General features: G+C 44.3%; 1 protein-coding gene across 16 annotated transcripts in view; it reads left to right on the forward strand.

Annotated features, from left to right (window-relative positions):
- The window catches only part of ANKS1B (ankyrin repeat and sterile alpha motif domain containing 1B), a 711,904-nt gene that overhangs the window by 670,030 nt on the left and 19,559 nt on the right, over nucleotides 1-22,315 (forward strand). For all 16 annotated transcript variants that reach the window (XM_024758913.1, XM_024758915.1, XM_024758917.1 and 13 more), the window contains 3 exons: nucleotides 1,894-1,905; nucleotides 3,253-3,339; nucleotides 11,503-11,640. In XM_024758913.1, coding sequence (XP_024614681.1) covers nucleotides 1,894-1,905; nucleotides 3,253-3,339; nucleotides 11,503-11,640 — 237 coding nt within the window. The remainder of the gene's footprint in view (nucleotides 1-1,893; nucleotides 1,906-3,252; nucleotides 3,340-11,502; nucleotides 11,641-22,315) is intronic.

A 22,315-nucleotide genomic window follows, 5' to 3' on the forward strand; every position in this document is an offset into this window, starting at 1 on the left:
ATTCTCCAGAGCATCTACTTCAACTCAGGTGCTTAGGTTCTCTCAATGGAATTTACACCACAGCTTCCTGCCTCCCTGCATTCAGCCTCTAGCTATTCCAGTCCATCCAACCACCAGAACTATCTTTTTGCAACAGAGATCTGATCCCTACTTAAAAGCTTCCAGTGGATCCCAGCTTGGTGGAGTAAGTCACAGTCTTCCAAACCTATTGTACCAGCCTCATCTCCCACCAATTACCCAAACCCACTATATTACTTCTCATTTCCAGATGTTTACATGTGTGTTGATTCTGCGGCTAAAACAGCCTCTGTGTCCTCTTTTGCCACATGGAGAATTCCTATCCAACCTTTAAGAGCCAGGTCGGTCACCCCTAGCGGGCAGCCGGTGTTAGTTGAATGGATGAGGACTTGCCCACTTCCTCTTGCAGAGTGAGGCTCTCCCTGCTCAGCCCTCTGGAAGCATTCTGTTCACATCTCTGTCCCATTTGTCAACATTTGCGTTGTAGCTGCTCTCTGGATCAGACCAAGCCAGGAACGGTGATGTGTGCTTCATGTGCCCCTTCCTCTCCCTCTCCCATGGCAGACGTTGTTCCCAACCCTCTTTACGACAGAGCCCAGACACAGGCTCAGAATCCTTCTCAACACGGCACTAGACAACCACTCGTCAGCAGACCGGAGTCTGCACACGGTCTGAGGTCTGTGTGACATCCCCCAAAGAAGACTCTGCGTTCTTCCAGCACGTGGGCCGCCTACCTAGTATAACCACTCAATTGCTCAATTAATGAGAAATGGGTTTTTCTTTTTTCTTTAGGGGTTTTTCTTGATACTACATGAAGTGTTGGTATTTTAACCTTAGGTTAGGTGTATATTATTTCATGTTACAGATAGATCTGTCCACGAGAATGTATTCACAGCAAGAGATGAGCGAGGTGATTTGTTAAAACCCATTGTTACTCTTTGCAAAGAATTCTTCACACACACACACACACACACACACACATTCAGTCCACCAAACCACTGCCTGTTCCTTCCCCCTCGCTACAGATTCAGCCCCACGGCCTTGCCTTACAGTCAGCACACTGCATGTTATTTCCTCTAGCCTTGTCTTCACTTAATCTTGCACATTGTTAAGGGTTGGATAAAGCATTAAAAAAAGATAAAAGTATCTATCCTTACATTCCAATTTCATAATATCTCTTTTCGGCAATCACAAAAGAAAACTGTTGAGTCTGGGTAATTTTAAAACTAGTTAAAAAGCACTTCGAGGGAGCTGCTTTTTTCTATACTGTATGAAACAGTTAATATTAAATAGTAATACTCTCAGTAATCCATTTTCTTTGTCTTTGACGCGGATATAGTAGCTATCAAAAAGATGTGTCCAAAACAACCAGGAAAATGTGGAGCACCTTTTCCATGGCTCAAGTGAAAGATGAAATATAATTATCATTATTGAGCTCAATGAGTTTCATTCACACTATCCAGCCTTCTTCCGTTCTGGTCACCTTTTCAGAGTTTAAAAATGGAAAATGGGTAATAATAAATGAAGAAATCAAGAAAGTTCATATTTTTCTCGGTTTCCCTAATATACATAAGACAGCTGGTTGTGGAACACTCGAAGCAGAAGGCTCTTGCATGTCAGTCATCAGACGTCTGTACAACGCAATAAACAGAACGATGAGAAAACAGTAAAAGCAGAGGAGAGACAGGGTCTGGAAAAGCCTGCAGTAATCTCTAAATTAACAGGTTCCCTGCATCAACATATATCTGCAGAGCCTATTCTCTTTACCGTTTAAGTCTGTGCTGTCTGTGAATTACTGAAATGGTTTCCTCTCACCTTTTTATGTATTTTCTCTCCTATTATGTTCTCACCTGTCTTGTCTGGAAAACCCATCAGGCTAACTGTCAGGTAGGTTCTTCTTGATATTTAATGTGATTATTAGGAGTATCCACAGCAGGAAATGAAGTAAACAGACTGTGAGTGACCTGTGACAAATGAGGAAACTAACCAGAAAAGGCAGATGCTAAATTACAGAGAAAACTTTTTGCAGATGCATAAAACTGTAGAAGCCGCAAACTGTAAGCACATTCAGCCCTTGTGAACATCTGTCGTAAGAACTTAGCCTCAGGGATCACAGCAGCTCCGAATGATAAAGTAGGTTGCCTGCACTGTTCGGTTTTGCTGTGGCTGAAAATACAGCCTGCCCCCAGAGGGCTCAGTTGTCATGGAGTGGTATTATATCCTATGTGGCCATGAGCAATTCTGCTGTAAACTATCAGCTTTTATAGATTTGGCCAGGTCCAAGAAAAATTCACGACGATGATTTTTGTTTTTTGTTTTTTTGCGGTACGCGGGCCTCTCAACGTTGTGGCCTCTCCCGCTGCGGAGCACAGGCTCCGGACGCGCAGGCTCAGCGGCCATGGCTCACGGGCCCAGCCGCTCCGCGGCATGTGGGATCTTCCCAGACCCACAAACCCGTGTCCTCTGCATCGGCAGGCGGACTCTCAACCACTGCGCCACCAGGGAAGCCCCACGATGTTTTTTTTTTAAAGATCTTTTTGATGTGCACCATTTTTAAAGTCTTCATTGCATTTGCTACAATACTGCTTCTGTTTTTATGTTTTGGTTTTTGGGCCACGAGGCATGTGGGATCTTAGCTCCCCGACCAGAGATCAAACCCACACCCCGTGCATTGGAAGGCAAAGTCTTAACCACTGGACCACCAGGGAAGTCCCCACGATGATGTATTTTAAATCCCTGTTTTAAGTACGTATTCAGGCATGCCTTGTGCCTTGAAGAAAGAGAGAGACTAGGAAGAAATGGGGAGAGGTGGCATGTATTTTGTTAATGCTAAACTCATCCTCAGAGTTCAATCTGACATGGCTTAACTCTAGTCAAAAGAATAGTCATTTGAAATTGCATAGGGGACAGAGCTGTTCATTTCTCCCCTTGGGGTCAGGGAAAGGGCGTATTCCTTCACCCACATGAAGTAGCGGAACAAGCTCTTTTTAGATCCTCAAGTGCAAAGCAGATACTTTATAAACCCAAACCACAGCTAAGCCCAGGAGGAGAGACATACATTTAAATTAGAGTGTGTTTGGTATGTGTTTGATGTGTGTGTGTGTGTGTGTGTGTGTGTGTGTGTGTGTATTGTTTTTAGCTTAAGCTCATTTTTATCTTTCAAGAGAAAGAATTATGTGCTACAGTTGCCATGGAACACAGACTGCTCTAATAGCTTTCTAATTTTAATTTCAGAAGTCTACAGAGCAAATGAAGAAGGTCCCTACTATTATTCTTTCAGTCTCTTATAAAGGAGTCAAATTTATTGATGCAACAAATAAGGTGGGTACCGCACCTCTCTTCGGTTTAGACACCAGATACAGTCCTGAGTAAATGATCTAAAATCCCTTGCCTCCCATCATACCCAACCTCCCCCATTTTAATCACTCCTCACCCCTGACTTTCATGATCCCTAAAACAGCTGTATACACACACACACACACAGGGGGGCACGTCGCATTTGGGGGCTTGATCTAGGATTCCTACACATACTTTGCTTTCACTTTTCCTTGGTACCTTCCTTAGTAGACTGTGGCCACTCAGTATCTGGCATGTCCCTTTGGATCCAGAGAATATTAAAACAGAAAAAAAATCATGTCTAGTGTGAAAATGTACCAGTGTCATCATTCCTCCACCAGAGGAAGTGTATGTCACCAGGTGAAGGGCCAGAACATTTGTCTTTTCATTGCTCCGGAGATAGGCCTGTCCTTCCTTTTGACGTATGTAATGAATACCTGACGCAGGGAACCCGTGCTCTGGCGTTTACATCATATAATTGCATTTCGTTCTCAACTATTGAGATGGAAGCGAGGGTTCCAACTGTATTGTTTTCTTAAGAGACACAATCAGAAAAGAAGCTCAGGCGGTGCTGTGACTCTGCGGTGACTTTGTGCTCACAGTGGGAACAGCTTGTGGGCCCTGAGGTCGAGTGTAGACACCTGGATTTTACTTAGAAAGTGTCCTTTCTTGGCAAAGGTGACAGAGTGCAGGTGCTAGACTAGAAAACTCGGGTATGACCACTGTCACCCTCCATGAATTCAAACCTGACCTGCTCCTCCTCCAAAACCCCCAAATGTCCTGCATTTTCGTCTTACGTCCTTCCAACCAATAAAGTGTAGAAATAGGGGAAATGAGGTGATGCCCATTGGTAAACACCATTTGTTTTCTGGACTGCCTACCTAGTCCTCCCAGCTGGACCCACTCCACTCTGGAGAAAGGAAACAAAAGTCATGAAACAGATGAATTTAAACAATGGAAATTTAGGACCACGGCAGCTGGATTTAGATCCAGGGAAACGTCCCGTGGGCAGTGACCCTTGACCATCTATAATAAACCTGAGCATCTGAATCGACCAGTTCAAAGCCTTCCCAGTTTGTTTTCTGTAATGAAGAAGATTGCTATGTCGGTCAGATAAGCCCAAGCTCCCCAAGTCTACTTAGAACCACCTCCCAGGTTTAGAAGCAGTTCTGAAACTCAAGCCGAAAGCTGGTAACTCAGCCTGGTCATGCTAGTTGATGATACCCAAAGCACACCCAGAGTCAGATGCCTTACGTGGAGTGATGCTTCAACCCGGCAATATGTCATTGACAGTTACTGCTGTCAGATTACAGTTATGGAAACTCTGATCAGAAAAATCCCAGTTGATTTGCTCTTTTATTTCTTGGAAGCAACTTCAGGTGCTGGTGCACAGACTTCCTTGAGCCCTAGATTATAGTCAGCTGGCTTTAAAAGTTTCAAAACTTTATGGAACTCTGACTGAAGATAGCATTGCTTTCACTGTTATCTAAATTTCAAGAAAGGCTTTGGCATTTGGATTCTTTTTACCTAACCTGGAGCAACTGTCTCTGCCCCGTTTGCACTTGTAAAACATGAATGGCAACACGTCATTAGCTTATGAGTCTGACACTCTCTTAGATTAACAGCCTTAGCAGGCTTGGATTCTGACAGTTTCTGAACAAGTGGTATTTGCCCTGAGAAGTTTCCAGAGTCTTAAGGCTGTCATCCTATGAAGCTGGTGGTATGACTGGGTGCGTCTGAATTAACTGCATCCTCTCTAACCCACTCTCCACCATCAGAGGAAGGAGAGAGCGCTATCGGCTCTGTGGCATTTTGCTTACAGACACATCAAGGGCCGTAGATCTTGATCTCCCAGACTTTGAGGGAATGCTTCTGCTTCAGTCGCCAGTACTTAGATGAGTTATTCATAGATCTCTGCTCACTAATGACTACTCTGGAAATCTAAGCAATGAAAGATACGCAAAAGATAATTGTGTGAATAAAGACACTAGATAAAGAAGGCCCGCGTTTCTTTCAAGCCCTTACAGTGTGGTCCTCAGCCTGTTTTCAGAGTCCAGAGTAAAGGCAAAGTGCGTATGTTGGTAGCAGGTGGAGCCAGCCTCTCTATGACTGTATGACAACGTGTGCCTGGCTTTTTTAGGAATTTGGGGACATCGACTTCAACACTGGGGCTGCACAGGGTCCCCATCCCAGTGTCCTGTGACGTAGTGACCTACCCCAGTCTAATGGTGGATAGGGAGAGGGTAGGTGACTTGGGGCCGTGGTCTAGGAGTTCGTGTGTGAGAAGCCTAAAGCAGAGAGCTTGTATTAGAAGGTGGAAGAAAGAAACGGTGTAGAGCTGCGTTGGTGGAGTTTGGGGAAGGCTGAGAAACACCGCCAGCCAGGGCTGAAGGCCTGGTTTCAGGGGGGCGCAGAGGAGCCAGTGTTGAAGGGTCGTCCTCAGGTTGTGCTATGAAAGGAACTGTGCTCACCCAGCCGTGTCTGCAGTGGCATCGTGCGTGCCACTTGGTCCTGTACAAAGACCAGCCTCTAAATTAATACCCACAGCAGGAAAGGAGCAGATTGATAAACTCCAGGTCCTGCTTTCGGTTTGTACCAGAGATTCCTCCCCTGGGAAGCAGCTGGGGGGAACCACTTTGATTTGAAGTGAAGGACTTGTGACGCATAGACATCTGTGAAGACCTCACAGTTTGTGGTGCTTGTGAGCACTAAGCCTGTAGTAAGTCACAACCAGAAGTCACAGCTTATTGTTCATGTTTGATGCTTTCTTTTTTTTCAAATGCTCATCATTTTTTTAAATTAATCTATATTTATTGATTTATTGGCTGCGTTGGGTCCTCGTTGCTGCACACGGGCTTTCTCTAGCTGTGGCGAGCGGGGGCTACTCTTTGTCACGGTGCACGGACTTCTCGTTGCAGTGGCTTCTTTTGTTGCAGAGCACGGGCTCTAGGCACACAGGCTTCAGTAGTTATGGCACTTGGGCTCAGTAGTTGTGGCTCGCGAGCTCTAGAGCGCAGGCTCAGTAGTTGTGGCGCACGGGCTTAGTTGCTCCGCATTATGTGGGATCTTCCCGGACCAGGGCTCAAACCCATGTCCCTCGCACTGGCAGGCGGATTCTTAACCACCACGCCACCAGGGAAGTCCCCTCCCTGTACTTTATTGTTAACCGGTCCTCTCCTAACCGCCACATCTCTGTAACCCTACCCTGGTCAGATAGAGGGGGTGTTCAGCCTGCACTGGACGCAGAGAGTAATCGAAGGCCTCAGACCTTCACTAAGTGACTGCCCTGCAGTCACACAGCTAGCTGGTCATGGAGAAGGACTAAAACTTAACTTTCCCACTCCCTGACCTAACGCTTTTTCACTTTCACTCCATGTGACCTTCCACCAGTTCGTTTGACATGCAGTGGATGCTTAATTAGGTGTTAATGACTCTTCCACTCCTTTTAGCCCCCATTAGACTGTGTGAAAGATGAACCCTCCAGCAAAGCACTTCTTTCCTTTTACTCTAATATAAAATACCAGCTTTGGCTGAGTTCATGGGGAAGGGTTAGGTGCCTAGCTGTAAACTTGTAAACCTGTTACCTAGCAACTTGGGAAATGAATTGAATCACTAAACCTGGTAAGAAGGAAGAAGCAGAAAATGATCTTGAATTAAAAATGGAACTTGGATTAGCTCTATACTAAAATGTTATAGGTAAATCACACCAGCTTTCTGTAGATCCATAGCCCAGAGGTACGTTAGTATGGCATTCTGCCAAGAGGGCTACAACTGCTTAGTTCCAGACCCATCTTCAGATCAGCAGGGTCTTCCAAGAGGTGACACTGTCCGCACGTCCAGTGCTTGGCTGAGGGTGGGTTGCATTTTGCCTTCCTGCTGTGACCCCCTCCTCAGTCTTCTCATCCAGCTAAATTAGGAACAATGCAGTGCCTGGGTTGGTTTGTTAGTTTGTTTTTAATTTATTTATTTTTTGGCTGCGTTGGGTCTTCATTGCTGCACACGGGCTTTCTCTAGTTGCGGCGAGCGGGGCCTACTCTTCATTGCGGTGCGCGGGCTTCTCATTGCGGTGGCTTCTCTTGTTGTGGAGCATGGGCTCTAGGCACTCGGGCTTCAGCAGCTGTGGCACATGGGCTCAGCGGTTGTGGCTCGTGGGCTCTAGAGCGCAGGCTCAGTAGTTATGGTGCACGGGCTTAGTTGCTCCACAGCATGTGGGATCTCCCCGGACCAGGGCTCGACCCGTGTTCCCTGCATTGGCAGGTGGATTCTAAACCACTGCGCCACCAGGGAAGCCCAGTTTATTTGTTTTGAATGTCAGCTTCAAACAGGGCTTATGCTATTTTTTTAGGCACAGATTAACTTGGAACTTTTGCCTAAACAAGTGCCAGTTGTTTTTTATAGCACATATTTCTAAAAGCTCAGAGTCAAATTAAGACTGTGCTCTTCTCATCTGCACCTCCCTCTCTGCAGGTCTCCTCCAGGTAGCCCTCGACCAGGGCTGCTGCCTCTATGTGGGGGGCACTCTCTGGATGGGTGCTGCATTGTCTCCCTCATAAAAGGCCTGGCCTGTGGAGGAGACTCAGAGAAGGGCCCTACCTGTCGTAGTCAGGAGTGCGGGAAGCAGGGAGAGGCCAGTTTCTAGGCCCATCACTTCATTATCACACCCCCTTCTGAGACCGCCTCTGTTAATTGGCTGAACCAAACAAGTCTCTTCTACACCCACCAGCCAGATACCTCTTTAGCTATTTCTCTACATGATGAAAGGCAACAGACAAGAAAAAGAATCACTCCCTGTTGAAGGGTACTGAGCTGCCAAATTTTCTAGCCAAAGAAGTGACAGGGTGACCCCAGTCCTGGCTTGAGCCTTTTCAAAGCCCTAGTCTCCTTAGAACATGCTTAGATATGGAGGCTCAGCTGCATAAAGGCGTCTACTTAAACTGAGGGACATCACCTGTACCTCACGATGTCAGCTTTTAATTTATGGAGGAGCCACTAATGACAGGGTGGAAAGAATGTATCCTTCCTTGACTTCTCCAAGGAGGAAGAGACTGTGCAGTCTTCATTCCGTCTCCAGCTGTAGTGTCCTTAGTCTTGGAATCATCGTACACATAGAGAACTAGCCTCGCTGTTCTGCAGAGGTGGGCAGTGCAGACTGATGGCAGTGTCAGTGTTACCTAATGCACATTTGTGTGCCCGACGCACGGTGAGGCTAAGCACACCGAAGGTCAGAGTTTGGAGCAGAGACAGGTTTACTGCAGGGCCAAGCAAGGAGAACGGGTGGCTCATGCCCCCCAAATCTCCAAACTCCTCAAAGGGTTTCAGCAAAACGTTTTTAAAGGCCAGGCGAGGGAGGGGCGTCCCAGGGTATGTGATCAGCTCGTGCACAGTTTTCCGATTGGTTGATGGTGATCAGTCCTCAGGCACTGGAAGGTCTGGTCAGGGATGCATGAGATACAATTATCTGGGTACTTCTGAGAGGAGGTGCAGCAGAGGACACGAGGGAGGGGTATGTCCTGAGAATGCCACTGCTCAGTTCCATCAGTAGTGAGATCCCAGGTCCTCACCACATTCTAGCACCACGGATATATTAGGAAGTTCTGTTCAAAATACCTCCCTACACAGTCCATTGCTATGAATTCATTTAAAAGCAAATTTTTAAAGTGCCAATTAGGATGACTGAGTGCCAGTAACATGAGTTATTCTTAACTGATTGTAGAATGTCTGTATTAGCTTGCCTTTCCTCTAGTTTAGACCATGGGAACAGAGGAATTAAAGTTTCAGCAGTGGGAGAGGAGGCTGATTTGGGGACATGGAGCAACACAGAGGAGGGCAGTCCTCGGAGTTTAAAAGACAGCCCTGGGCTCCTGGAGATGAGAGAAGAGGGGGCCGGTTTCCAGAAAATTGGGAGGGAGGACCCAGAAAGAGGAAAAATGTCTTAGCACTATAGTAAATTACCATAGACTGGGTTGCTTAAACCATGAATATTTATTTCTCACAGTTTTGGAGGCTGGAAAGTCCAAGATGAAGTCACCAGCAGATTCAGTGTCTGATGAGAGCCCCCATTCCCTGCTTCATAAGTGGCCGTCTTTCTGCTGTGTTCTCACACGGCAGAGAGAGCCAGCTAGCTCTCTTGCCTTGTCTTGTAAAGGCACTAATAGCATTCACAAGAGCTCCACCCTCATGACCTAATCACATCCTAAAGGCCCACCTCCAAGCAGCATCACACTGGGGGACTAGAATTTCAAGATACAAACTTGGGGAGGATGCAGACACGCGGTTCATAATTAAGAGAGATCTCCAAAGATACACTTTACCTACTTTACAATTTTTCCCTGGGCCACAGTGCTGTCCACACCACTGAAAATTGTCAGGAGTGACATCTTGTGAATTGGCAAGATTCAGGGAATTCAGTGCGATAAAAATCACAGGGCACTTCACTGTTAACACTTTCCCGAGAAGTTGATCAACCTTATGCTAGTAAAAAAGAAAGTCTCAAGAACACAAAATGCCAATTTTAGTTAAAAGTTGGAGCCAATGCTCTATTTTCAGTAATAGTGGATCCTGGATAGGTGAGACCAGATCCACAGGCTTCCCGAAGTAATAGCAGCCCCCAATTAAAGTGATGGCGGAGGCTCTCAGCACCTGCTAACATCATACCTATAAAGACCACGCAGAGCTCATTAATTTTAAATTTAAGACTCACCGAGCTCCTAATTTAGTTTTCTCCTTGGAGAAATGCTCTCTGGATGCCAGAAGAGGATCAGCGCCTTCTATTTTGAAACTCTGGCGATAGGATGTTACTTGTTTATGGGATTCTGATTTCAATTTGAGTTATTTCTGACAGCGCTACATGTAGCGTCAACATACAGGGTCACTGTGAAGAACGTCTTAATTTAATTTTATGTGTTAATTCTGTAATTGCTTACCAACCACATAGCTCAGTAGAGTGAGGGGCGTGAAGTACTTGCTGGGGGTGCTGGCAGGAAAGGGCATTTTGTAAGCAATTTTGGGCATTGATGAGTATACACAGCATTACATTCGCTCAGGTTATTTAAGACTGTGCAGTTACAAAGCAATTAGGGTAACTAAAGCATTGAGGGTTTTAGATCTCTGACAACTGCACAAACATAAATGGGATATCGTGAGGTTAAGAAATGTTTGCATGATTATGTGAAATCTTTTGCTTCTGAAATACATCAGTGTTTCAAAAGAAGTTTCTGGCTGGGTTTGCAGCCCAGGTGACGCTCCTTGGTTATTTTGTGCTTCGGGATAATGGTCCTTGAACCTTTCCTCAGTTACCTCCCACCGATTATTCTTAGAGGCAGGTTGGGATGAGGGGGCTGGCAGGGAGATGGCATGAAAACGTGCTAGCCGAGAGAAAAAATGAAATTATGTTCAACCAGTGAGAGAGAGGTGGGGCTGAGAGGTATTGCAACGTAACTTCAGGCCCAGTTCCACTACCTGCCCTGCATAACTTACACTGTCTGAGTACTGGTTTCGCCACCTGTGAGCTGATGAGGAGGATAACCACGGCACCACTCATAATGATACACAGCGGGTATAGTTAGCAAAGCGTTGTCATCCACGGGGCGCTGCACCTAGCATGCAGCATGGTGTTTCCCTCATCCCACCCTTACACCTTAGTCTCCACGGAATCTTCATGAGAGAGCGCCTTGACGCGCCCTCGCCTACCTGCCTTGGCTCTGGGGAGCTAGGGGCCAGGCACAAGACAACAGGTAAAAGATGGTGAGGGATCAGCCTCCCGGCAGGCAGAACAACATGGCAGGTGATCCTTTCCAGACAGAGTTAGCAGGAGGCGGCGCTGACTCTACATGGAAAATGGAAACAGTGAACTGCTTAGTAGTTACTATTTTTTTTCAAGTGTCTGCCACCCAGACTGCTTCTGCACGCAGCATCGTGTGAGAACTGCTGCTCCAGGACTATTTTAGGTTGTTTTTAATTAAACGAAAGCATTCCTTCCAGACCTGGTGTACCTTTGCCCACGGACAGTGTGTTGAATCACTGTGAATGTTGCTGCTCTAGAACATTCGAGGACGAGGGAAAGCAACTGCTTCCCAGATCATTTGCCTTGGTTCTAAAATATGCTGGTTTGAGGAGGAAAACAACGGTCGTTTGTGTCATTTCTTCCAGAACATAATTGCCGAACATGAAATTCGTAATATCTCCTGTGCTGCCCAGGACCCAGAAGACCTCTCGACATTCGCTTATATCACAAAAGATTTGAAGTCCAATCACCACTACTGTCACGTGTTTACTGCCTTCGATGTGGTGAGTAGCTACCCTCTTTGGACAAACTAAATATTTCCCTGAATATACCTGGACTTTATTGAAAGCCCAGCTTGCAATTTAGATGCTTGGCTTGTTTACCAAGTTTTAAGGTATACCTGGTGTAAGGTATCTTGCAGACTCAGCTTTTCTGAGTTTTTTCTGTATTTTCATTCATTCATTAAATTTAGAACTCCACTTCTATCCAGTATCTGAAATGTCATTGCTCAGTTACTAACCTCACTTTTCATATCAGACGAGTTCCTTTCTTTCTCTGGTACCAAAATATAGTAAATGTCTTCCAGCCTTTCTGTCCCTTTGCTATGTCTGTTGCTTTCTTTGGTAGCCATTTCTAAGTAGTAGGGCAAGATAGTCTAGGTTTGTTTGGAGGAAAAATAAATTCAGTGCCTCATACGATATTTGTGGTTTTCTATATTGAATAGTAGTTAAATTAGACATTTATAAATAATAACTGGGAACAGCAAGGTTTGGTTCATTTGAATATGGCCCGTATTCAGAGGTTAGTCTTGTAATGACGTCCTTATGGTGTTACACACCTATAGTCCTATTTGTCATTAAGTCTAAAAACTAGCCCATATATTACAAACTTGGAAAATGGAAGCAATTCTAGAAAATAACAAGTATTCCTTCTTGTACCTTCAGGATGGTACAAATTGCTTGAGGATAACTCTATTTTAGTACATTGGGCATTCTAAATTTGAAGCAGACAGAACAGAGACAGCTACAAGCATGAAATAATTTGTAATCAGAAGAATTCTAAAATGTCACTTTAATTTGACAATTCTTCTCTGCTCAAGTTTTGAAATACACAGGTTTAAAGAATTACACAGAAATTGCAGTATAATACATTCTTGAGAGGCCAGCCCACAGTTCAATGTCAAGGGTAAGACTGCTTGAAGCAATCGTTTTTAGTTCTGACAAACTCCCACGGACCAAGGACCACAGTAACCCAGAATTTACCCCATCCTAAGGGATGTTAGGCTCATGCCCAGAACGTTGTATCAGGCTGCGTGTGGCCCATCCCTTTCAAGTTTGGAAGATTGAAAACAGGAAAGAATGCTATGTGCCTTTAATTTTTTTTTCTATTTTGAGAGGCATGAGGAGAATAATATACAGGTGGTCTGTGTTAACAGTAAGGACTGCAAAGCCAAACCCTCAAAGGCTGCTCTAGATATCTCTGGATGCGTTTGTTTGCATGGGATCAACAGTGTTGATTAAAGCCATGTCAGCATTAGGTTTCTGGTGCCTTAGACATAACTTGCCATTCTTGTGAAATGCAATTGTTTCTCTTTTTAAGCATTTTTTTAAAAATATTTATTTATTTGCTTGCACCAGGTCTTAGTTGTGGCAGGTGGGCTCCTTAGTTGCGGCAGGTGGGCTCCTTAGTTGCGGCAGGTGGGCTCCTTAGTTGCGGCATGCAGGCTTCTTAGTTGCAGCATGCATGTGGGATCTAGTTCCCTGACCAGGGATCAAACTCGGGCCCCCTGCACTGGGAGCTCGGAGTCCCAACCACTGCACCACCAGGGAAGTCCCGCAATTGTTTCTTAAAACAGCAAAATTCCATTCTATCCGCATACATTTTGGTTTGCATGATACACCTTTCTCTGGGATTTGCCTTGGTGTCATAGAAAGAACAGGCTGCTCAGAGTTCACATCCCAACTCGCTGCCTGCTCCCTGGTCTTAGACGAGTTGCAGGACTTTTCTGAGTCCTGATTTCCTTTGTCTATAAAATAGGCACGGGGATTGTACCTTACAGGTTTTCTTTGGGATTGGAATGAAGGAACGTATGTAGAGCGTTCATAAATAATGCGTGTTCAGTGTTTGCTTCCCCCGCACCACCTCTTCTCTCTCCTTCCCTGCTGACCTCACAGTTCACAGCCTGGACTTTTTCTGCTCAAAGACATAAGATAGATTTTCTAGAAGTGTACTTGTGGTCCGAAGTTTTCCCACTGCCCTTGTGAAAGAATTGAAAAAAATAGAAGAAAAAATAAATAAAATAGAAACAATAGAAAGAAAGCATAGATTCTGTAGGCCTTCTATCGGTATATTGCATCTATATAGTGTTTTCATTGAATGTCAACATTAGTATTCCAGTATTGTCAGGATGAATTCCACCCTTCCCTTGGGTACTGCAGCAGTTCTTTCTAAATTGGTTTTAGAGTAATATATAATTTGCCTTCATAAGGGTATCCAAAACATTGTTCTCTATTGAAGCTAAAAATGATGCCCATGGGCCATCTGGCCTCTTGAGTTTTTTAAGCGTGTGTATATGTGACGCCAGAAGTGAAATGTGGGGAAAATCGTCAATTGTTTAGTTTTAAGATCAACGTGATGTCCTGATACATTTGGAAAACGAGTGGAGAATTGCTTCACCTTTTGTTTTTTCATCCAGATGTTTGATTTAATGTAGACATTCACTAGGCTAGGAGTCTGGTTTCACCTCCAGAGGATTTTCATCTTACATCACAAATCCACCATTTTAATCCTCTCTAGGTGAACAGTTGGTCTAACTTCAAAAATAGTAACAAAGGCCACCAGCCTTAACGTGGGCCTTCGAGCAATTTTGAGATGCACCAAGCTTTGCTTGCACTAAAAAAGAACCTCTTTGAGCATGGATTTTGTATCTTTATGTAGGGCAGTTCAATATTCAGTCCAGTCTTGAAGCCTTAAAATTCTTTTGGTATGAACCAGTCCCCCAGGCTGCCCAAATGGCAAAAGAAAAGAAAAGAATACCTTAAGTATACATTTAGTCTTGCAGCTGACGTGTACGAGTACATGCACATTTCTAATTGCAGTTATTGCTACTTTGACCTTGTAGATCTTTTATGGGTCACAGGAAGTTTTTATGAATATTTCTTATCACCAAGAAAACCCAATGATGTCTAGGAGGCTTCCAGTTTACGGAGAGTTGGATTTGAAATTCAGAGCATTTTTCCCATGGAAATCCTGCGGTCTTGGAGGCTCAAGCCCCCCTACTAATATGAGCATGTGAATTTAACGTAGTTCCTTTACTCTGGGACCTTGCGGAGCCCTTCATAGGCTCAGACACCGGGAGGGGGTGGAGTGAACCTGGTTTCCCAAGTTCATTTGGCCGTGGTAGCCTCTTTTGGGGAGAGCTTCTCACGGAGGTGGTGTTCTGCAGAACACACTTCAGGAAATGTTACGCTTTATCTTCTCTAAGCTTGTTTCCATGACTTAGAATCTATGCTAAATTCAGCTTGTGATATTTTCAGTTTTTAATGACAGGTAGATGAAAATTTTAAAAGACTAGAGCAGAAAGGGAATTAGGGTTCCCAAGAAAAGCCATTATGTACCTACCGGCGCGCTCCAGACCTACTCTGCATTCTAGACTCACTATGGTGGCAGCTGATTTCTAGTCACCTCCCCAGTGGGACACATCTCATCCACTACAGAACAAGAGGCTGCCCGACCTCCACCTTCCAGGCAGTGAAAACTTGGGGGAAGAGAGTTGGACTGTGTAGGAAAAAAGAATGTGTTACAAGACCAGGAGTTGTAAGGCTTAAAACAACGGATTCAGCTTTTCTCTTCTCCACTCTTATCTCAAATGAATGAAGGGGAAATCCATGCTGCTGAGATGACAAGAGGGAGAATGGGTATTTCAGCGGCCACCAGATCCCAAGGCTGCAGTGATCATCCTTAAAAGGCCACCATAGGAAAGAGATAGATATAACCAAGATCATTTGGCAACTATCATCTTCTATGTATTATTCACTCCGTCTATATTTCTAGGACATAGAATGGAGATAGGTAGATTAGAAAGATTTTGATGCATTCTGTGTGAGACTGTCAGATTTATTTTTAAAATCTGGGAGGGACCTCATTCACTAGTTCTAAAATACCAAAGGTTTATTTTGTTTAAATAGTATTAAAAGCCATGACTGCCGCTAAACCCTGGCTAATTCTCACTTCTCTATAAAGAACATGTTTGCAGTCTTTGATAATTTTAACCATGCTCATTTTTCTCTTACTTGCACCTCCCAAATTCTGTCATCTTCAGTGTGTACGGCTTAGACTGGTTGTGGAATGTGTAGAGAATGTCAAAGTCTTGATGCCGGTGGGCGGTGCGTGGGGGAGACGAGGCTCCCTCTTTCCTGTGCCTTCTTGGCTGAATGTGGGCTGTGAAAGGATCTAAACTGGAGAAACAGAGATGACAAAATGCAGGAAACCATGGTCAGCAGGGGGACAGCATTTTATAGTCTTTTCCATCACTAGGGACCAGCAAACCTAAGCGCAGGGGAAGAACACCAGAGTCGACCAGTCTGTCATAATCAGTCTAATGAAAGTGAGATTCCGGAGCCCTTTCATTTTCTCCAGTTTTATTGAGATAAAATTGACATATAACAGTGTATTCATTTTAGATGTACAGCATAAGGGTTTGATGTATGTATTGCTGCAAAATGATCCGCACGAGTTAGCATCCATCACCTCACACAGTTACACATTTTGTGTGTGTGTGTGTGATAAGGACTTTAAGATCTACTCCGTCGGCAACTTTCAAATGTACAATACAGGCATACCTGAAAGATACTGCAGGCTCTGTTCCGGACTGCTGCAATGAATCGAATATCACAATAAAGCAAGTCACATGAATTCTTTGGTTTCCCAGTGCATATAAAAATTATGTGTGTGCTGCACTGTAGCCTGTTCTGTGAGCAATACCATCACGTCTAAAAAAGCAATGTACATGCCTTAATTTAAAAATGCTTTATTGCTAAAAGAGGCTAACCATCATCTGGGCCTTCAGCGTGGCATAATCTTTTTGTAACGGTAACATCAAAGGTCTGATCACAGTTCACCATAAGGAATATAATCATAATGAAAAAGTTTGAAATCTTGCCAGAATTACCAAAATGGGACACAGAAACACAAAATGAGTAAATGCTGTCAGAAAACTGGAGCCAGTAGACCTGCTCGATGCAGGGTGCCACAAGCCTTCGATTTTTTAAAACAGCAATATCTTCAAAGTGCAATAAAACGAGGGATGCCTGTACGGTACTGTTAACTATAGTCACCGTGCTGTACATTGCATCCCTAGGACTTATTTGTCTTATAACTGGAAGTTTGTGCCTTTTGACCACTTTCACCCATTTCTCCCTTTCTTAAACTCGGAGATTCTTTTCGTGGAGTAGCGTGGGGTTCCGAATGGAAAGTACTTACGGCTTATGTCGCAGAGATTGTCCCACAGAGTGGGAATTTACGAGTGCAAAAGAACTTCCGTTATCGCTGATGTTAGTTGACCTCTGACAACGAAATTAATACTGTATGTGGAACTAGGTGGTCTCTTTCATTCTGTTTCTCATTTTCTCCACCTGAAAATGGCCCTCAACCTGTTGGACTATAATACTATGAAAATAAATGGCAAGGTAAGAAAATGCTAAAGTGCATAGAGCCCTTAAGATGGGACTGTAACACTCCCTGGCTAGTCTCCCACTTACAAAGTAGCAACCTACACTTAAGTAGAAGCCTTTCCCTGGCCCCTCGCAGCAGCTGAAACTCATCAGGTCAGTGGCAGGAGTGGTTGAATAAAAATGGCACTTCGCTGGTGGTCCAGTGGTTAAGACTCTGCGCTCCCAATTCAGGGAGCCTGGGTTCGATCCCTGGTCTGGGAACTAGATCCCGCATGCTGCAACTAAGACCCAGTGAAGCCAAATAAATAAAAATTTAAAAAAAAAAAACACAGCAGCACTCCCAGTCCTATGGCCGTTATATACCACCTCCTCCCCCGCCCAAAGAAAAATACATTAACACTGCTGGGTTACATTTATCCATACCTCCTCTCTGTTGGCATAAATCGTTGAGAATTAACTAAGCCATAAAGCCAAAGGTGGGTGAATATTAAGAGAATAATAGTCACTCTTTTTTCCTCTCATCCCTATTTTTTTGAGGGTTGAGGGGGATGGATGTTATCAGAGCTTTAAATCAATCCCATTTTCTATGAAGTTAGAAAGAAAGCAGTCATTCTGATTTTTTTCACAGGTTGTTTTGCAGCATTCGTACATGTATTCGTTATAGCCCCCTCCCAAAGTACTGAAAATCAAATGTCATGTCTAGGGGTGACGCCTTTAGAATCAGCCTGGTTTTGAATCCCAGGTCGGCACTTCTTAGTTTCATAGTTTGGGCAAGAACGCCTGTAATCCTCAGTTTCCTCATCTGTAAAATAGAAATAACAGCAGTACCCACTGCCTAGGGTTACTGTAAGGATTCAGTGAGATGACACACGTCCGTGTCTAGCACGTGTTCAGTCAGTCTTAGCTTCTAAGGGCAGGAGAGCAGCACCAGCGGTTACGGGGCTGGTTCTGTTCTTTCCCGTCAGACCTGTGTGAGGATTTATGTCCCAGTTTTCGGTTTACAACGTACATTTGATGCGGCGGTATCCCACACCTGAGATGAAAAGTCCAAGTCTGCATAAAATATATTTCTACATTTATTGAGTGCCTGCCGTGAGTCAGGCACACCGCACTGCTCTCCAGGATGTCCGAGTTCAGAGGGAGAGTCAGGGACATAACGAATGGTTGCAGTAAAATCCTGTCTGTGCTCTCCTGCAGTTTTGCTGGCCCCAGCAGGGTGAGGGCTCCCAGAGGAGAGGGACACAGGGGCTGGAAGCTGAACGTTGAGTTTGTATGAACATGTGGGCATCTTGGAGGCCTGACAATTCATTAATGCACTTTGGAAAGATGAGGTGAGGCATTAGGCAGTCGTCTGCCATAAGCAGAGAAAAAGTCATTTTTATCAACTGTCTTGTCCATTTGAGAAAGATTTTCAACAAGCGTTAAAATTTGGTAGGTAAGAAGCGTCTTGAATGTGATAAATGCCCCTTTGGAGGTATCACAAGTTGGCGAAGGGTTTACTGTAGCTTCCACTAGGAGCTTTTACTTTTGAAGAGTGGCGAGGAGTTGAAATCCAGCAAATCTCTCTTCTGCACACCCTTTCCCCAAGTCCCTGCCAAGTAACAGGACAAAGACGGATCGTGTTCCCCTTCTGCCCTGGCAGGCCAGCCCCTCCAGCATGGGTGTGAGAGGTCTGCTGTCCAGCCACCGTAGGCTGTGGTTCCATGTGGACAGGCGACCACCGGGCGTGAGTACATGATTGCTACAGAGAACCTGTAACTTTATAAGAAAGCCTTTCTTGGTCTTTCACTGAGCTGATGACACTCACGTACTTGGGGTGAGGCATGACGTGAAACCTTTAGCAGATGCAGTAGAATGCTCTGCCACCTTTAAAAATCTGGTTTTTGAAGACCATTTAATGGCATGCAAAAACCATTCATGATTTAATGTTGCGTGAAAAAGTGACTCATGAAACTGCACGTAAATATCATTCTAATTTTGTTTTTAAATTCACATAAATATTCATATAGCTTATAAACGTATTTGTGCATATATACAAATGTAAAAGGAAAAGAAACCAAAATGTAGCAGTGGCTATATCCCAGCAGTAGAATTTTGCAGGTGATTTTTAATTTTCTTCTTTATGTATTTTCAAAACTTTCTACATGTACCCCTGTTATATTTAGAGAGAAATATTAATTTCATTATTCTTTTAGTTAGCTGGAATTAGCCCTAAAAAAACTATCTGCATTTTATCCAGTTGCTGTGTCAGCCCTGGGCTAGATAGGCATCTTAGCAGAATGCCTGATGTTTATTTCTAAATGCTGAAGACCTGTGATTGGGCAGTATTTGTTTCTATAAATATAATCTATCAAGACTTAATCACTGACTTGTACTTGAGAGAACTAAGTAGGTAGAGCTAAGGAATGTCAATGAATTCTGTGAATATGGCCAGAATATTCTCAGTTATTTTTGCCTCAAGACGTGGGTGAAGCAAGTTGTAGATGAAACCTACCCTGGCTCTTAAAAAACAAGATGTACAAGCAAAATACAGCCAGAGGAGAAATGTGGCTTCTTTCTGGAGGCCCCACCAATAGACCCGTATTGAAAACGCTTTATCTTTAGGCTCAAACGGCGTGCCCTGCACTGGTTCAGCATTTATTCAGCCAGGATCTACCTGTGGAGAGAAAATAGAAGGGAAGAATCTGCTGTGGCCATCCACAGGCACCCGTATCTTACCCTTGAGGTGCAAGTCCTCTTATCTTAGGGACCTACCGGGCAGCGTCCTTCTTTCAGTTCCTCCAACATTTATTGCGCACCTGATATGTCCTAAGCCCTAGAGACGCAGTCAAATGAGAGGAGAGCCCTCAAGGAGCTCAGCCGGCTGGGGCGTTTGGATCTATAAAGAGAAAATCCTAATAAATTCTTTACAGTCAGTGGAGCTGTGCCCATCTGAGGAGGGGCACCTGGCACAGCCTGGGGTGTCGGGGAAGGGGATTCAGAGCAGGCTCCTGGAAGACGTCATGCCCCAGGTGAATCTTCAAGGTTGAGCAGTAACTCACCAGGCAAAGGGAGAGGTGGGGAACGGGCATATTGTTAAGAATAAAAGCCATTTAATAATAGACAAAATACTTGGCCATTTAGAATAGTTTTGGGGTGAGTGTTGCTGTGAGGACATCCCCTGTGGTGAAAGCCAGCCCCGTGGTCACTGCACTTCTGTGCACTGGCTGGTGGATTGTTGAAACCTGCAGTCCAGCCTTTGGGGAATGTGCTACTATTTAACATGGCATCAGCTATACATACATCTCTAAACTGAAGCCGTTGTTGGTTGGGTAAAAGACCGACAACAGCGTCTAATCAGGGAAGCCTGGAGCTCCCAGTGGAGAGGGACCTAAAGGTCACCAGGACCAGACCCCCTGTCAGTGTCATCTCCTCAGTGGCAGTGATAGGTATAGAGGCAGGCAGCCCAGGGCAGACTTAGCCCATGCAGGTGATCCAGGCGTGGTCTTTACTCACTGACACTGGTGTAGTAGACCTCTGAGGCTCCTCATAACACCCCAGGCTTCTTTGCACAGATACAGCCCTTTTTTCCTTGAATGTCTGTTTGCACCCTCTTCAGGTGCAGATAGCCTCTGCCGACCTCAGGCATTGCTTCTGCTGGCCCCCAGGAGCCAAAGGATATTCAGGTCCTGTAGCTTCCTGAGACTATGGAATACAGTTATTTGTTCCTTCAATTTTAGTCACTGAAATGTGGTGTTTTTTTTTGTTTTCTTTAATGCTAATGGAAAGTGCCTGCAGACAGATCAGAATGGTCCACTTGTAGACAGCAGCCTCCCAGCCTAAGCCAGCAGGGCCTCTCTCCCTGTGGTGTCCCCTCTCTCCTCAGCACACTTCCTTTTTTGTCACTTTAACCAGATGATGTGAGACTCGTGTCTGATGTACCTTGTCAGCCATCTTTTCAGTAATGGGTTAAACAAAATAAGCTGTCGAATAAACGTTTAAGTGAACAAACAACCGCCATTTATACTATGCCTCCTTCCATAAAGGACTTAAGGCAGCCTACGTGAATAGGTATGTTAAATCTGAAAATATAGATACACATGGATCTGAAGTAGGGAAAATACACACTAAAAAGAAGATCAAGACCCAGGGGAAAGTTTTAACATCAACATGCCAACCACAGAATTCTACATTGTTACGAGAACTGAGCCACAGATTTAGCTCTGAGCTTCCTGAAGGTCAAGGCAAGTAGGAAAACACAGTCATTACATGCTTGATATTTCTTGGGTGAGGATACCCCATCCTCTCAGAAGACAAAACTTCAATGAGAATGATTCTGAAAGAACTTTTTTTTTTTAATTGAAGCATAGTTGATTTACAGTTTCCGGTGTACAGCAAAGTGATTCAGTTATATATATATACATATATATGCTTTTTCATATTCTTTTCCATTATAGGTTATTACAAGATATTGAATATGGCTCCCTGTGCTATACAGTAGGTCCTTGTTGTTTATCTATTTTATATATAGTAGGGTGTATCTGTTAATCCCAAATTACTAACTTATCCCTCCTTCCCCCTTTGGTAACCATAATTTTGTTTTCTATGTCTGTGAGTCTATTTCTGCTTTGTAAATAAGTTCATTTGTATCATTTTTTTAGACTCCACATATAAGTGATATCATATGATATTTGTCTTTCTCTGACTGCACTTAGTATGATAATTTCCAGGTCCATCCATGTTGCTGCAAATGGCATTATTTCATTCATTTTTATGGCTGAGTTATATTCCATTGTATATATGTACCACATCTTTAACCATTCATCTCTCAATGGACATTTAGGTTGCTTCCATGTCTTGGCTATTGTAATAGTGCTGCTATGAACATTGGGGTGCATATAACTTTTCAAATAAGAGTTCTCGTCTTTTCCTGATATATGCCCGGGAGTGGGATTGCTGGATCATATGATAACTGTATTTTTAGTTTTTGTAAGGAACCTCCATACTGTTCTCCATAGTGGCTGCACCAATTTACATTCCCACCAACAGTGTAAAAGGGTTCCTTTTTCTCCACACCCTCTCCAGCATTTTTTTTTTTTTTTTTTTTTTTTTTTTTTTTTTTTGTGTGGAGCGGAGCACAGGCTCCGGACGCGCAGGCTCAGCGGCCATGGCTCACGGGCCCAGATGCTCCGCGGCATGTGGGATCCTCCTGGACCGGGGCACGAACCCGCGTCCCCTGCATCGGCAGGCGGACTCTCAACCACCGCGCCACCAGGGAAGCCCCTCCAGCATTTATTATTTGTAGACT

This window comes from Neophocaena asiaeorientalis, unplaced genomic scaffold (assembly GCF_003031525.2).
Source record: "Neophocaena asiaeorientalis asiaeorientalis breed wild unplaced genomic scaffold, Neophocaena_asiaeorientalis_V1.1 scaffold344, whole genome shotgun sequence".
Taxonomy (NCBI): Eukaryota; Metazoa; Chordata; class Mammalia; order Artiodactyla; family Phocoenidae; genus Neophocaena; species Neophocaena asiaeorientalis.